The sequence below is a fragment of the Schistocerca gregaria genome, chromosome 3 (genome assembly GCF_023897955.1).
Source record: "Schistocerca gregaria isolate iqSchGreg1 chromosome 3, iqSchGreg1.2, whole genome shotgun sequence".
NCBI classification, from domain to species: domain Eukaryota; kingdom Metazoa; phylum Arthropoda; class Insecta; order Orthoptera; family Acrididae; genus Schistocerca; species Schistocerca gregaria.
Window position 1 is genome coordinate 756012541 of NC_064922.1, and position 16821 is coordinate 756029361.

Sequence of the window (16821 nt, forward strand, 5' to 3'; positions counted from 1 at the left end):
CCGCGCGTGTGTCCGACTAGCAGTCATTTAATCACCAGGTGACGCTGCAATCGCATGGACAGGTTAATATAATTGAAATAAGAACACCGTGAATTCATTGTCCCAGCTTCATGGAGACGGTTGCGAATGGTCCTCGCCGATACCCCAGGAGCAACAGTGTCCCTAATTTGCTGGGAAGTGGCGGTGCGGTCCCCTACGGCACTGCGTAGGATCCTACGGTCTTGGCGTGCATCCGTGCGTCGCTGCGGTCCGGTCCCAGGTCGACGGGCACGTGCATCTTCCGCCGACCACTGGCGACAACATCGATGTACTGTGGAGACCTCACGCCCCACGTGTTGAGCAATTCGGCGGTACGTCTACCCGGCCTCCCGCATGCCCACTATACGCCCTCGCTCAAAGTCCGTCAACTGCACATACGGTTCACGTCCACGCTGTCGCGGCATGCTACCAGTGTTAAAGACTGCGATGGAGCTCCGTATGCCACGGCAAACTGGCTGACACTGACGGCGGCGGTGCACAAATGCTGCGCAGCTAGCGCCATTCGACGGCCAACACCGCGGTTCCTGATGTGTCCGCTGTGCCATGCGTGTGATCATTGCTTGTACAGCCCTCTCGCAGTGTCCGGAGCAAGTATGGTGGGTCTGACACACCGGTGTCAATGTGTTCTTTTTTCCATTTCCAGGAGTGTAGATAGTAGGTCGGTGGTCATAGTGCTCTGGTTCATCAGTGCTGCAAGCTTTTACATTGTCCAAGTGTTACAAAACCTAAATTACTTTTCGACTACATATAATTAACCTCATTTGTTTAAGAAAACTCATACGTAAACAACCAAATAGTGGTGGAGCTTTTTCAGTGTGCGACTAGAGTAGGATACCGCCATTCCACCAACGTCAGCCTTAGAATTTTCTCCCTGAGAAACCTTGACATGGACGTTAACGTATCGTCCCGTTAGGATCTACCTATAATTCGTTGCTTTGTTTACATAAAGGCGAGCCGAGGTCAGGAGATTCTCAGAGCCGCAAATCGCGTCGGTATTGAAATTGTAGATCAGTCGCAAATACCACGTCACTGTCCTGTAATGAGATATTTCCGTCGACAGATGCGAGGATCTTCAGAAATTAAATAGCCGAGGACCATACGTTAAATAACCTGGCTGTATATAGCGCCGCCTTGGTACATGCCCTTGAGGTCATTGGTTTGTCCACGACTGGAGGTTCTCGGCCTCATTATTATGTTTGAAGCAATTTTGGATTTGCAAACAGGAAACGAATAATGTGTTTGTTGTTTTTTAATTATCATACAGCATAGAACGAAACAAAACATACTGCCCTATTTCAATATCGTGTCATCTCAGTGTTGCCACCACACTACTTATTAGAGCTGGAAATGAGAAACTTGTTTTCGTCACTCTGCAGCTAACTGGACTAACTTCCGGAACAGTCTCCACAACCGCCCACTTCCAGCTGAGGCGGATTCTTTTATTATGGTGGCTTGTGAAGTCATTCTTATCGCTTCAGATAAGTTGCGCGTCACAATTACGTAGTCTGTTATGAACCAAATGAACATTTCAATCATCTCCAATGATACTGAAAGGCAATTTTCAGTCTGATATAGTGGATGACAACAGACCCTCACAGATTTCCGGTCACTGGGTGTCAACTGAACAACGAACCCATCAGGTTCCTTTCTAAAGCTGTCCAAATCGACTGTTGGTGATGTGATTGTGAAACGGAAAGTGAAGGAACAACCACAGCCATATCCAAGAACACGCAGACCGCATGAACTGGCGGTGACGGACAGAGATCGTGGAGCATTGCACAGGGTGGTTATAAAAATCGCATGAAATCAGCGGGAAGGAGATACTCGAGAGCCCACCAGTGCTGTCAGCAGTTCTGCTAGCACGATGACTGTACCTATTAATTAAACAGAATATGCGGCACAATAGTCGAGCAGCTTCTCATGTTGTAGTTGTTGTTGCGGTCTTCAGTCCAGAGACTGGTTTGATGCAGCTCTCCATGCTACTCTATCCTGTGCAAACGTCTTCATCTCCCAGTACCTACTGCAACCTATATCCTTCTGAATCTGCTTAATGTATTCATGTCTTGGTCTTCCTCTTTATTTTTATCCTCCACGCTTCCCTCCAATACTAAATTTGTGATCCCTTGATGCCTCAGAACATGTCCTACCAACCGATCCCTTCTTCTAGTCAAGATGTGCCACAAATTTCTTTTCTCCCCAATTCTAGTCAAAATTTCCTCACTAGTTATGTGATCTACCAATCTAATCTTCAGCATTCTTCTGTAGCACCACATTTCCAAAGCTTCTATTCTCTTCTTCTCCAAACTATTTATCGTCCATGTTTCACTTCCATACATGGCTACACTCCATACAAACACTTTCAGAAACGACTTCCTGACGCTTAAATCTATACTCGATCTTAACAAATTTCTCTTCTTCAGAAACGCTATCCTTGCCATTGCCAGTCTACATTTTATATCCTCTCTACTTAGGCCATCATCAGTTATTTTGCTCCCCAAATAGCAAAACTCCTTTACTGCTTTAAGTGTTTCATTTCCTAATCTAATTCCCTCAGCATCGCCCGACTTAATTCGACTACACTCTATTATTCTCGTTTTTCTTTTGTTGATGTTCATCTTATAACCTCCTTTCAAGACACTGTCCATTCCATTCAACTGCTCTTCTAGGTCCTTTGCTGTCTCTGACAGAATTACAATGTCGTCGGCGAACCTCAACGTTTTCTTTCTTCTCCATGGATTTTAATACCTACTTCGAATTTTTCTTTTGTTTCCTTCACTGCTTGCTCAATATACAGATTGAATATCATCGGGGAGAGGCTAAAACGCTGTCTCACTCCCTTCCCAACCACTGCTTCCCTTTCATGTCCCTCGGCTCTTAAAACTGGTTTCTGTACAAGTTCTATATAGCCGTTCGCTCCCTGTATTTTACCCCTTCCACCTTCAGAATTTGAAAGTGGGTATTCCAGTCAACATTGTCAAAAGCTTTCTCTAAGTCTACAAATGGTAGAAACGTAGGTTTGCCTTTCCTTAATCTATCTTCTAAGATAAGTCGTAGGGTCAGTGTTGCCTCACGTGTTCCAATATTTTTACGGAATCCAAACTGATCTTCCCGGAGATCGGCTTCTACCAGTTTTTCCATTCGTCTATAAAGAATTCGCGTTAGTATTTTGTAACCGTGACTTATTAAACCGATAGTTCGGTAATTTTCCCATCTGTCAACGCCTGCTTACTTTGGGATTGTAATTATTATAATCTTCTTGAAGTCTGAGGGTATTTTGCCTGTCTCATGCATCTTGCTCACCAGATGGTAGAGCTTTGTCAGGACTGGCTCTTCCAAGGTTGTCAGTAGTTCTAATGGAACTTCTCATATGCCAGACATTTCTGTAGTCAGTACTAAACAACGCTTAGAGTGGTGCAAGGAGAGCATTTGATTTGGAGTGATGAATCACGTTGGGCAAGTGTTTGAGTTTGACGAATGCCTGCCGAACGTTACCTGCTATCATGTTTACTGCCAATGGTAACGTAGTGTAAGGGCGCAAATGCGTGTAGTGATGAATGGGAGTTGGTGATAAGCAACCTTATTGCTGAACTGAGATTCCGGAATCGTGTATATGGCTGAATCGCGGAATACTTAATGTAAGTAATAGTAGTTATAGTTAAAGGAAAAGCAGGTTCCGTTTGGATTGGTGTGCTGGTGGAAATGTTCCGGGATCGTCGGACTGCTGCTTGTGATATCAGACCAGACAGAGACTCAGAGTCTGCAGAGCAGTGCAGTGTGCCATGGAGCTCCATCCATGGCGATAGACCGTGATCAGGAGACTCGGTAAGTAGGGAGATCTATGAATAGCACAGAACTGAATCTGTCTCGGAATCTAAAGAAGAGACTATTCACGTTGTTATCTGGTTGTGTGGACTTTTTGTCGATCGGAAGTTAAAATAATCTTTGTCAGAGATAATAAACCCTGCTTGTGAACGTACCAACTCCTGTTACAACGTAACAGCAGTCATATCACAGGAGAAGTCTGGTGGAAGGCGGGGTGCCTCCGAAACGAGCAAGAAGACCGCTTCAAGAAGTAGAGCACCCTCACAATACGAAGGAGATGATGTCACGCTATGAGTGTGTTTTTCGTCATTTGGGTACAGTTCCCTTATTACTACGCTAAAAGCAGAAGAATATGAACAAATTGACGGCATTGTGTGCAGCGTACAGTAGAGGAACAACTGGGACACAATGACTGTTTTTATCAGCATGGCAGTGTACCCTTCCGTAGAATAGCAGCCATGAGACAATGGTTTATGGACAATAACATTGTTGAAATAGCCCTGCCTACTCGGAATCCCGACCTCAACCCAACGAACACCTTTGGTATGGGTTAGAACGTCGAATTCGCTCCAGACCGCTGAGTCCAAAACCTTGTCTGGTTCCGGCTCTTGATGTAGGATGGGGTATGATTTCTGGACAGACATTCAGATTATATAATGAAAGCTTTCGCGGCTGGATACCATAGCTGCTGATGAGGCTTCCGGGCTGTATGGCCAAGCTCGAAGAAAAATTTCAATCCCTGACGTTTCGTCCAGAGTTGCACTGCACATCTTCGGTGGTACTTATGGCGCAGCTAAGTCTTGCAGACTGACAATTGGAAGCCGGAGAGTGACATAAATACTGTGAAATATGGCGTTATCGATTTTTCGTGTGATCAGTAGAGATAATCTTTGTCAGAGATAAAACTTAACTATCGAAACCGTGTGCCGGACTGAGACTCGAACTCGGGATCTTTGCCTTTCGCGGGAAAGTGCTCTACCATCTTTTTTTAAAAAAAAATCTCTTTTTTTTGTTTCGTTCGTTGAATCTGCTCAGGGCGGACGTCGGAAGACACCCGTTCGTCGTTGATCGATTAACTCAGTTTTTTTATAACAGAGGGCAGCTAACCCTCTGACCGAACACGCTGAGCTACCGTGCCGGCTCCATCTGAGCTATCCAAGCACGACTCACGACCCATCCTCAAGGCTTTAATACCGCCAGTACATCGTCTCCCACCTTTCAAACTTCAGCTGTTAGGATGGATCGTGAATCTTGTTTGAGGAACGCAGATGGTAGGGCACTTGCCCGCGAAAGGCAGAGGTTCCGCGTTCGTGTCTCGGTCCGGCACACAGTTTTAATATGCCACGAAGTTTCATATCAGCACACACTTCTCTGCAGAGTGAAAATCTCATACTGGAAACTTAACTATTGATTTTTACATGTCTAGGATAAAACGTATCAATCGAGTCTGAAAAACCATTTTCCATATATCATTGAGTTCCATGGTTTCTTATTTTCTGCTAAAATTATCACTACCCTTATATATGTCCATGACTTCCCTATCCAGTCGTCGACAATAGGTTTCTCATAGTAGATGAACTTTTGGTTTCGGAAAACTTGACTTAAATGATTTCCTGACTGAAGAACGTGCTCTGCTACAGCTGATTTTCTGTTTTCCCCGATCGTCCAAGGCTTATGTTCTTTCAGTCTTTTATTCACGCTTCTATTGGTAGTTCCAATGTAGACGATTCCACGATTACATGGTATCTTTTATATTCCACTTGGCGACAGAGGAGGGCGTTTGTCCTTCACGGATAGGAATTCTAGACATATTTTCTTAGTTGGTCTAAGAACAGGTCTGGTGTTATGGTTCTGTAAAATCTTGCCACTCTGATCAGATACTTTTTTGATAAAAGGGAGAGAAACCGTGTTCTTCGAACGCTGTCTTTTACCTTTTCCCCTTTTCTTACAGTTATTCGGTCGCAGGGCCCTATTTATTTCTTCTTCTGAATAGTCATTCTTCTCGGAAGCCTGCTTCAGATGTTTTTATTTGGCATCCAATCGTTCCAGTATGCAATATCTTTTGGCTCTGTCAACAAGGCTTTTAATGGCACTTCTCTTTCTTTGCGGATGATGGTTGAAGTTCTCATGCAAATATCTATCCGTACTTGTGACTTTCCGAAAAACGTTGTGTTTAAACCTCCCATCAACCTGTCTGATAATTAAAACATCTAAGAAGGATTTTGCACCGAGCGAGGTGGCGCAATGGTTAGCATTCGGGAATACGACGGTTCAAACCCGCGTCCGGCCATAACGATTTAGGTTTTCCGTGATATCCGTACATCGCTTCAGGTAAATACCGAGATGATTCCTCTGAAAGGGCGCGGCCGACTTCCTCCCTCGTCCGATGGGACCAATGACCTCGTTGTTTGGTCCCCTCCCCCAAACCTGCCAAACAACCAAAAATATTGCGTTGTCTTTTTCAGTCTCCGTGTTAAACTGGATTTTTTAATTTAAACCATTCAAATAACAAAAAAGTTCTTCTATAGGTTTTTTTACAATGCGACAAAACAACGACTATCCTCGACAAACCGATACCATCGACATGGTTTCTTATTTGCATTTTCTAGAGTTAACTGTTCTAATTTTTCATACAAAATTAGCGATCAGAGGACCTAATAAGTTACCCACTACGACACTATCAACAGGCTTGTAAAATTCATCATCCCACTGGACCTGACTAGAAGGAAGGCAGTGTGTGGCCGCCCGGCTGGCCGTGCAGTCTAACGCACGGGTTTCCGGGCGGGAAGGAGCGCCTGGTCCCCGACACGAATCCGCCTGGCGGATTTGTGTCGAGGTCCGGTGAACCGGTCAGTCTGTGGTTAGGCGGTTTTCCATCTGCCTTGGCGAATTCAGGCAGGTTCCCCTTATTCCGCCTCAGTTACACTATGTCTGTGATTGGTGCGCACACAAGTTCTCTACGTACGCGTACACCACCATTACTCTACCACGCAAACATAGGGGTTACACTCGTCTGGTGTGAGACGTGCCCTGGGGGGTCCACCGGGGGCCGAACCGCACAATAAGCCTGGGTTCTGTGCGGGGCGGGGAGGGGTGAAGTGGACTGAGGTAGTCGTCGTGGGGTTGTGGACCACTGCGGCTGCGGCGGGGACGGAGCCTCTCCTTCGTTTATAGGTCCCCAGTTAATATACAATACAATACAATACAATACCAAGCAGTGTGTGAAAACAGCAATCAGATCGCCTGGAAAAACATCCGTTACATAAATCATAACTTCGTTAACTGTAATCATGATGAATAAACTTGTAATAACATCCTCAGGAGCCAAAGTTAGTCCTTAAGGTTTCTCTATAAAATGACTTGATTGTTTTGCACATGAGTCAGTTTTTATATGTCTGTGTAAGCAGAAGAAGCTAACGATCGAAGTCCGAAAACAATTTATTGCACTGTTCAATAAACTAAAATAAATTCTCCAAGTATAACACCAACACAAAACAGTGATCCGTCTCCGAATCCCAACTACATATAAGAATAAGTTAAAAACAACTGAAATAATTTCCTACTAGTCTCCCCCGGGATCTTCTCTGATATACCCAGCCTAATCCAGAGATCAGCTAGAAGATACTAGCTGGGCTGCCGGGGCGGCACCTGTCCACGTCTGCTGGCGGTCGATGTGCGGCCGAGTGCCGGTCTTTATAGCGCTTAGGCGGATGAGTACCTCAGAACTATTTTCCATCACGTGGTTTCACGTGTGAAAATAGTTCCGAGATCTGCAGCGACCTGTTCCTTATGTTTATGTGGGTCGGTAGTGGGCCCTGGTGGCCTCTGGTGTCTTTGCTGTGTTGTTGTTGTTGTTGTTGTTGTTGTTGTTGTTGTGGCCATCCATCAATGTTGCCTGTCGGTTGTATAGTGCTTCGGAGTGCCTGCGAAGTGGGCAACCCTCGGCTGCAGGCTGTCAGTTTGGTTGCTGATACTCTAGGCGCCGTGATGTCTGGTGGAGAAGGCCACAGCAAATTTTACCAATATATGGTTGTGAAAGAGTTGCCAGGTATCTCGCAGTTTGAGATTTTTGGGATCTGATAGCACTAACAATTGGTCTCCTTCACAGGCGACAATCGCTAGTTAAATTTTATCTCTGACAAAGATTATCTCTGTTGATGACCTGTAAGCTCGACCCCACCCAGTTTACACAGTATTTATGTCGCTCTCCGACTTGCGACTCCTCACTTGGCAAGACTGAATGTCGCCAGGAGCACTACCGAAGATGACGATCGCAGCTCTGGACGAAACACCAGGAGGCGAGAAGTTTCTTCCACCCTGGCGATACAGCACGAAGACTCATCAGTAAGTAAGACATCGAGATGCCTATTTGAAATAGTTGTCAGCAGAGTTCAAGCTGTCGTAAAGGCGAAGTGTGGTCATACCCCACATTAATGCCCACCAAAAGGTGTCCGGGTACTGTTGATCAGATGTTGGGTACTGACTTCGGGGCAATTCACATATTTAGTTGTTAGTGTCCGGTGTGGAGTGCACGTGAAAGTGAATGAGCGGTGTGGCCGCAGGTGGAGCCGACGCTGGGGTCTCGCTCGCTGGACGTGCTGCTGGGCATCCTGCGACGTCGCGTCGACCACGACAAGGACGCGCTGTTCCAGTTCACGCAGCTGCGCCGCGAGCTGGGCGACGCCTGCGTGCCGCCCGGCGCCGTGCTCGCGCCCGTCCTCATGCGCTTCTCCAGGGGCTGCGACCGGGTGAGTGCCCACCGTCTTTACAACTTCACACTCTAATAACTTTAAATCTGTAGGGACAAGCGCCCAAAACCAAAAGCCCATTTCGTTTTCTATTCTATGACAAATAGAAACTATTCACAAACTGTCATTAAAAACGTCTTGAATAACAATCTCTTGTCTCCTATTGTAAACAATTTATTTAACGACCGATTTCGTAGCCTAGAAGCCACATCATCAGGTTAAATCTACGAGGGTTGAAACTTTAATAGTGGCAACTATTTATTTACAGCTCGTACAAAATAGATACGAGTTTCAAAGTTTTACTGACCTTCAAAGTAGTCACGAACATTGTATATAAACCGTTGACAGCGATGTGGAAGTCGTAGGATACTCTTAGCAGTTTCAGTTGCGTTGACAGTTCGAGCGGCGCGGTCTATTGCCCGTCGAATTTGTAGCAGTTCTGAAGCGAGTGCCGTGAAGTGTTTCCTTCAGTTTAGAAATCGAGTTGAACTCGCGAACGTTTAAGTCAGGCGAGTGCAGTAGGTGGTATAGCACTTAGCAGCTCCATCAGTCAAACACATCAGTGACAGCTTACACTGTACGTGCTTGAGCATTGTCCTGCAAAGTGATGGTTAGGTCCTGCTGAAAGTGTCATCACCTCTGTCTCTAGGCTGTTCATTTTTGGAACACAGCCTACGAACAGCTTAGAGACAGAAGTGATGACACTTCTGCAGGTACAGACCATCATTTTGCAGGACAATGCTCAAGCACGTACAGTGCAAGCTGTTACTGATTTGTTTGATCGATGGGGCTGCTAAGTGCTGTACCACCTCCTGCACTCGCCTGACTTAAGCGCTCGTGAGTTCAACTCGATTTCTAAACTGAAGGAAACACTTCACGGCATTCGCTTCAGAACTGCTACAAATTCGTCCGGCAGTAGACCGCGCCGCTCTAACTGTCAACACAAGTGGCACTGTTAAGAGTTTCCTACGACTTCCACTTCGCTGGCAACAGGTTATACATAATGTTCGTGACTACTTTGAAGGCCAGTAAAAGTTTGAAACTCGTATCTATTTTGTAAGGGCTGTAAATAAATATTTGCCACTATTAAAGTTCCAACTCTCGTATTACATTACAAAAATCGTTCGCTGCATTAATATTGAGAAACAACAAATTTCTTACACGGTGATTCATGACATTAAAGTTGAAAAATTGACAGCACCGAATATTTCTTGTCGCAACATTCCTAAATGACGCAATCAGCGCATTGTCAGGTAAACAGAAAGAATGTGTCCACTGTTCGTCAAGAGCCCGCACTTTGCGAACTTACATTAAAAGAAAAAAATAATAACCGTCAAGAAATATCCACCTAACCTACTCTCATAAAAGGCCAATATACAACCTAATGCGATAAAGACCAACATGGGCCAGTCAAAAATTACAATTTAAAAACACGATGGACTAGGGGTCTTGTTGATACTTCCCAGATTTTCATAAATTTCTTGGCTCTCTGGATCGCTTGTGACCCTATATTTAATGACTAGCCGGTTATGTTCGACCTATTGTCGTACGTTTGCAATTATGGTAGGTTTCTTTTATTTCTGACTGGGTGTTCTAGCCCATTAATGGTCTCTTATAGCACTACATTGAGGTGACAAAAAGCTCTGGGAGAGCGATATGCACATATGCAGATGGTGGTACTATCGCGTACACAAGGTGTAAACAGACCGTGCATTCGTGGAGCTGTCATTTTTACTCCTCTGAATCACGTGAAAAGGTTTGAAACGTGATTACGGCCACGCGGCAGGGATTAACAGACTTTGCACGCGGAATGGTAGTTGGAACTAGAAATTTGGGACATTCTATTTCAGAAATCACTATGGCATTCAATACTCCTAGGCTCAAAGCGTCAAGAGTATGCCGAGAATACCAAATTTGAGGCATTACCTCTAATCACCGGCTTCGCAGTAGCCGATGGCCTTCACTTAACGACCGAGAGCAGCGGCGTTTGCTTAGAGTTGTCAAAGATAACAGACAAGCAACACTGTGTGAAATAACCGTAGAAATCAACGTGTAAAGTACAACGAACGTACACGTTAGAAGAGTGCGGCGAAATCTGGCTTTAATCGGCTATGGCAGCAGACGGCCGACGCGAGTGCCTTCGCTAACAGCACGAAGTCGCCTGCAGTGCATCTGATGAGTTCGTGACCACATCGGTTGAACCCCAAACGACTGAAAAACCATGGTCTGGTCAGATGAGCCCCGATTTCAGTTGATAAGAGTTGATAGTAGAGTTCGTATGTGGCGTAGACTCCACGAAGCCATGGGCCCAAGTTATCAACAAGGCACTGTGCAAGATGGTGGTGGCTCCATAATGGTGTGGGGTGTATTTACATGAAATGGATTGGGTTCTCTGGTCCAACTCTACCGGTCATTGACTATAAACGGTTATTTTCGGCTACCTGGAGACCATTTGCAGCTGTTCATGGAATTCATGTTCCCCAACAACGACTGCATTTTTATGGATGAGAACGTGCCATATTGCGGGGCCACAGTTGTTCGCGACTGGTTTGAAGAACATTCTGGACAATTCAAGCGAGTGATATAGCCACCCAGAACATACCAAATGAGTCCCATCGAACACTTAAGGAAATAATCGAAAGACCAATTCGTGCACAAAATCCTGCAGCAGCAACACTTTCTCAATAGCTCACGCCCATAGAGGCAGCATGGGTCAGGGGTTAGTATGTCTGCGGGGAACTTGATGAGGCCACGCCACGTCGAGTTGCTGCACTACGCCGGCCAGAAGAAAGTCCGACACGATGTTAGGAGGTACCCCATGACATTTCTCACCTCAGTGTAGGTTAGGATAACATTGCTTGACGGATCTTACAGTAAAAAAATTGATGACATGGCTTCTAGTCTACGAAGCCGGTGAGTAAATAAATTATTTACAACAGCAGACAGCCGGCCCGTTGTGGCCGAGCGGTTCTAGGCGCTACAGTCTGGAACAGCGCGACCGCTACGGTCGCAGGTTCGAATCCTGCCTCGGGCATGAATGTGTGTGATGTCCTTAGGTTAGTTAGGTTTAAGTAGTTCTAAGTTCTAGGGGACTGATGACCTTAGAAGTTAAGTCCCATAGTGCTCAGAGCCATTTGAACCAACAGCAGACAAACTGTTATTATTCAAAATGTCACATTATGGCTGCAATTCGCCCTCATGCAAGATGGTCTCTTTAAAAAGCGTATAATATTCAGTTTATAATTTACATTTTAGTCTTAGAGAATATCGCTAAAATGTATTATAAAAGCAGTTATTTTCAAAACCTTGTAATTAGCGAGTTTGAAAAATACACCCATGTTCAGAAAAAGCATAACACCTTGAACGACTAAAGATAGTACGTTCATTTCCACAGCACATGTACATTAGTATATTCTGCAGAAATAATTAACATTTGAACAATGCCGGCCTGCAGATTCAAGGGCAAATTCGATATCGCGATGCAACACCACCTACCGGTAAAATGTGCCTGCGGCACTCGTTATCGCTATAAACAGAAGGTAATGAGTCAGTGTGACTTGAGCAGACGTGAGGAATGTCTCGCAGACATATGCGCGAACCGTACCGTCGAATTAGTGAGTTTGAAAGACGGCACATTATTGGTCTGAGAGAATGTGCTGCATCCATCCGAGAAATTGCTGCTCGTTTGGGACGAAGTGTTTAGGTAATGCAATGAGTGTGCGCAGATGACGGACAGAAGGTCGTAGAACGTGTCGAGATGGGTCAGGTTGCTCCATCCAGATCATACCCAAGAAGATGGACAACTCATCCGAATGGCATTGCAGGACAGACCCACGTCCTCCTCGGCTGAGGCGCAAAGGTGGAACAGTGCAACACATCGTACACTGTGAGAGGCAACAATCCGTCACCGTTTATTGCGGCATGGGTTACATGCTCTCGTCCACTTCACCAACCTTTGACGAATGTGCAGAAACATGCTAGACGGGACTGGTATATGGAACGACGTCACTGAGTATAGTAATAGCATCAGATAGTGTCTTCGGAAGAATGGAGGTACTGTCTGTTTCAAAATGGTGGCCACATTTTGGTTCGCCGCAGACGGTTTGAACGACATCACAGTCACTGCATTCGCACAAGAGATACAGCACCAATTCAGAGCCTTATGGTGTGGGCTGTTACTGGGTACAAACATTAATCACAATTGGTGCGTTTCCAGGGCACTGCGACCCGTAGCCATACCCTTCCTGCGCAATACCCAAAACGCCATTTTTTAGTAATACAATGCACGACCACATGGCGCTGCATGAACACGTTCCCTCTAGATGTCACAGGATATCAGCGTTTGGCCCTGGCCTGCCAGATCACCAGACTTGTCGCCAATAGAAAATGTGTGGGATATGGTGAAATGACGGGTGCGATGATGTGGTCCAATGCTATCACAGATGAACTTTGGGACCAGGTGAATGCAGCTTGGATGGCTATACTACCCCTTAAACGCCTTGGTGTTAGCACGCATGAAACAGTTATCAGGATCCATGGCGGACCCTGTGCCTGCGAGGCAACAGGACACATGCTGAACCGCGGAGGCTTAAATGCTAATCATTTCTGCAGAACATACTAACGTACATGTCCTGTGAATATGAACGTCCTACATGAGTGTGGTTGGAAAGATCGGACCCTTCTATATGTAAGCAAAGTAACACCAAACAAAATTCGGAAAAGGTGTTAAATTCGAGAAAAACATCATCTAGTTTCAAAGTAGATGTAATATAACATCTTCCAGAAGTTTGTAGAATTTCTTTGCGTTTATCTGTTAAATGAGAACAGCGATAAACTTAAAAAATGGTGATCACGAAGCAGACGAATTTAAGGAATTCTGCTACCTTTAAGCAACATAACTCACAACGGACGAAGTAATGCGGACATAAAAAGCAGACTAGCACAGGCAGAGAGCCCTGCTACACGACGTTCCTGTAGGCTTTCTTTCTGACAGTTTGGTTTTGTGGCGTAAGATGAAGAATAACCCACTTTTCTCCAACAGTTTAATTTTTGAAAGGGTTTCCAAAGTTATTTCTCTCTACCAATTGCACAGCCATTTTCCACAAGTCATTACGAGTAAGCCTAAAGAAAGAAGCTTTCATAAGACGACAATACTAAACCAGGTCTTATTCAAGAAAATTGTAGGTCTGTCGAGTTTGTTTTTGCTGCTATCTCTTTTGTACTGTACTTTGTGCTGGAAAACCTCATAAGCGTTGTTTTTCGGACGTTAAACTGTTTAGTGGTCTTCTTCCAACCCGTCGTCTTTTTCTGGACAGCTCCATAGTTTAGGCACTTTATACGGCACCACTTTCTTTGATCAACTTTCCCCCTTATCCTCTTGGAAGCTACGAGAGAATTCCAAGAGAATAAGAGAGTGTGCTAATAACAGGCAGACTTAGCAAAATATAAGGGAGCCGGTTTAAGCAACTGAAGGGGCCAGTTTACGCGAGTGTGGTCTAAAATTTCGTCACCCAATATATTTTTCTTAAAACTTCTAAATGAAACGGTTTAACCATAAACATTAATTTCAAACATTACTATTCTAGAAAACATATGTTGAAAGGCCTACATGGCAATATCTAGAAGAAATAACGAAAAATGTAAAACACTGCAAAAACTTTTTCTACTCTCAAAAGATGTAAGGGTAAACTCAAATGTAGTAAATGAAGCGGGTCACTTAAGCACTCCGCTGCAGAGTAGTAGAAGTCTATATTACTATTTACACTTTGCATCACTAGATTTGAATAGAATCAGCGCCAGTAACTAGGGGATCCGCTATAAGGGTTCGGGGGGAGGGGGAGGTGTTTGAGTCCAGTTTAGGCCACTTTCCTGTAGTATATAAAAATGTAGTACGCAAAAGAATATTGTTAGATGACGTTCAGTTTGCCTTTCGTAAATGTAAAGGATCGTAGAGGCACTTCTGACTCGACTGCTAATGGAAGCAAGACTTAAGAGAAATCGAGATACTTTCATTGGTTAAAGTTCGATCTGCATGTCCAAGAAGCAATTCGAACATTAAAGAAGGGTTCGACTTGGTGATTAAAATTCAGGGTTAAAGGACATGAGTGGTAAGATTCGCTGATGGTATTGCTATCTTCAGTGAAAGTGAAGAAGAATTACAGAATATATTGCGTGGAATGAATAGTCTAATGCGTACAGAATATGGACTGGGGGCAATTCGAAGAAAGACGAAAGTAATGAGAAGTAGTAGAAATGAGAACAGCGAGAAACGTAACGTCAAAATTGGTGATCACGAAGCTGGTGAAGTTAAGGAATTTTGCTACCTTGTAAGTCAAATTAACCATGACGGGCGAAGTAATGAGGATATAAAAAGCAGACTAGCACAGGCGGAGAGGGCATTGTTGGCCACGAGAAGTCTACTACTGTCAGACATAGATCTTACTAGGACAAAGTAGTTCTTATAATATATGTCTGGAGCACAACATTGTATGGTAATGAATCATGGACAGTGGGAAAACCGAAAAAGGAATGGAAGCATTTGAGATGTCGTGCTACAGAAGAGTGTTGAAAATTAGGCATATTGATTCAATAAGAAATAAAAAGGTTCTCCGTAGAATCGGCGAAGAATGAAGTACATGAAAAACATTGACAGAAAGAAGGGAATGGATAATAGGACGTGTTACGACGACGGGAAATAACGCCTATAGTACTACTGGGAGTTGTAGAGTGCAAAAACTGCAAGGGAAGACAGAGAACGGAATAGGTGCAACAAATAGTTGAGGACGTAGGATGTAACCGCTACTCTGAGATGAAAAGGTTGGCATAGGTCAGTAATTCGTGGTGAGCCGCATCAAACCAGTCAGAAGACTGGTGACTCAAACAGAAACTGCGCGTGTGTTGTCTCTCACTCTGTCGACAGGATTTGGGATATTACTTTTATATTACGGAATTATTTATGCTCCAATTGTCCTGCTAAGTGATGTTCGCTGATCTCAAATTGTGCAGCTACAACATTACTTTTGCATCCCACTCTATCGTGCTTGTGAGTGATAAAACAAAATAGTACGATTTTCTACTGAAGATTCCTTTCATCTGCCTTCCTGAAAACAGCAATTTCTCCGCCACAGCATCTCTGTAATCTAAGTTCACACTGAGAACGGAAATGCTATGGTCTATTAACAGCCTCAACACAATTCTTCGAAACCATGAGATTACATTTCTGAATTGATTACTTCACATTTACTGCGAACGAGTCCTTTACAGCATATAATCGTTGTAAAACTGTAACAATAAGAATGATCTTTGAAACACGATGTTTAACAAGGATGGCAAAAACGAAAGACGTCCAAAAAGAAGTACACACCGACTCATCATCGTTGTAACTTCGATGATGCGTACGAATCTTCTTCTTCCTCTTTTTTCCCCCTCGCGTCGTTATATGGTCGCTTTTTAAATCTGTATTTGGCATTGTTGGATTGGATTAAATTGGTTGAGGGAAGAGACCAAACAGCGAGGTCATCGGTCTCATCGGATTAGGGAAGGAAGTCGGCCGTTCCATTTCAAAGGAACCATCCCGGCATTTGCCTGGAGCGATTTAGGGAAATCACCAAAAACCTAAATCAGGATGGCCGGAAGCGGGATTGAACCGTCGTCCTCCCGAATGCGATTCCAGTGTGCTAACCACTGCGCCACCTCGCTCGGTTTGGCATTATTCGTGGAATAGGCTACAGGAAAAGTAAAGGAACCGGAGAGGTGGTTCTCACACTGTACTTGATAATGGAAGCAAGACTGAAGAAAAATCAAGATACGTCCATAGGATTTGTCGACTTAAAAAAAACCGTTCGACAGTGTAAAATGGTGCAAGATGTTCGGTTGGTTGGTTGATTTAGGGGAGGGTACCTAAAAGGAACGTCATCGGTCGCATCGGATTAGGGAAGGACGGGGAAGGAAGCCGGCCGTGCCCTTTAAAAGGAACCATCTTGGCATTTTCTAGAAGCGATTTAGAGAAATCACGGAAAACCTGAATCAGAATGGCCGGACACGAGTTTGAACCGTCGTCCTCCCGTATGCGAGTCCAGTGTGCTAACCACTGCGCCACCTGGAGTAAGCCGTAGGGAAAGATAAGTAATATACACTACGTACAAGAACAAAGAAGGAATAATAAGGGTGGAAGACAAAGACTGAAGTGCTCGGATTACAATCGGTGTAAGAC

The 16821-nt window shown here is 44.5% G+C and overlaps 1 protein-coding gene across 1 annotated transcript in view; it reads left to right on the top strand.

The window, feature by feature from the left end:
* The window catches only part of LOC126353934 (uncharacterized), a 336644-nt gene that overhangs the window by 136070 nt on the left and 183753 nt on the right, over nt 1–16821 (top strand). The window contains exon 5 of the mRNA XM_050003196.1: nt 8424–8609. Within this exon, the coding sequence (XP_049859153.1) occupies nt 8424–8609 (186 nt within the window). The remainder of the gene's footprint in view (nt 1–8423; nt 8610–16821) is intronic.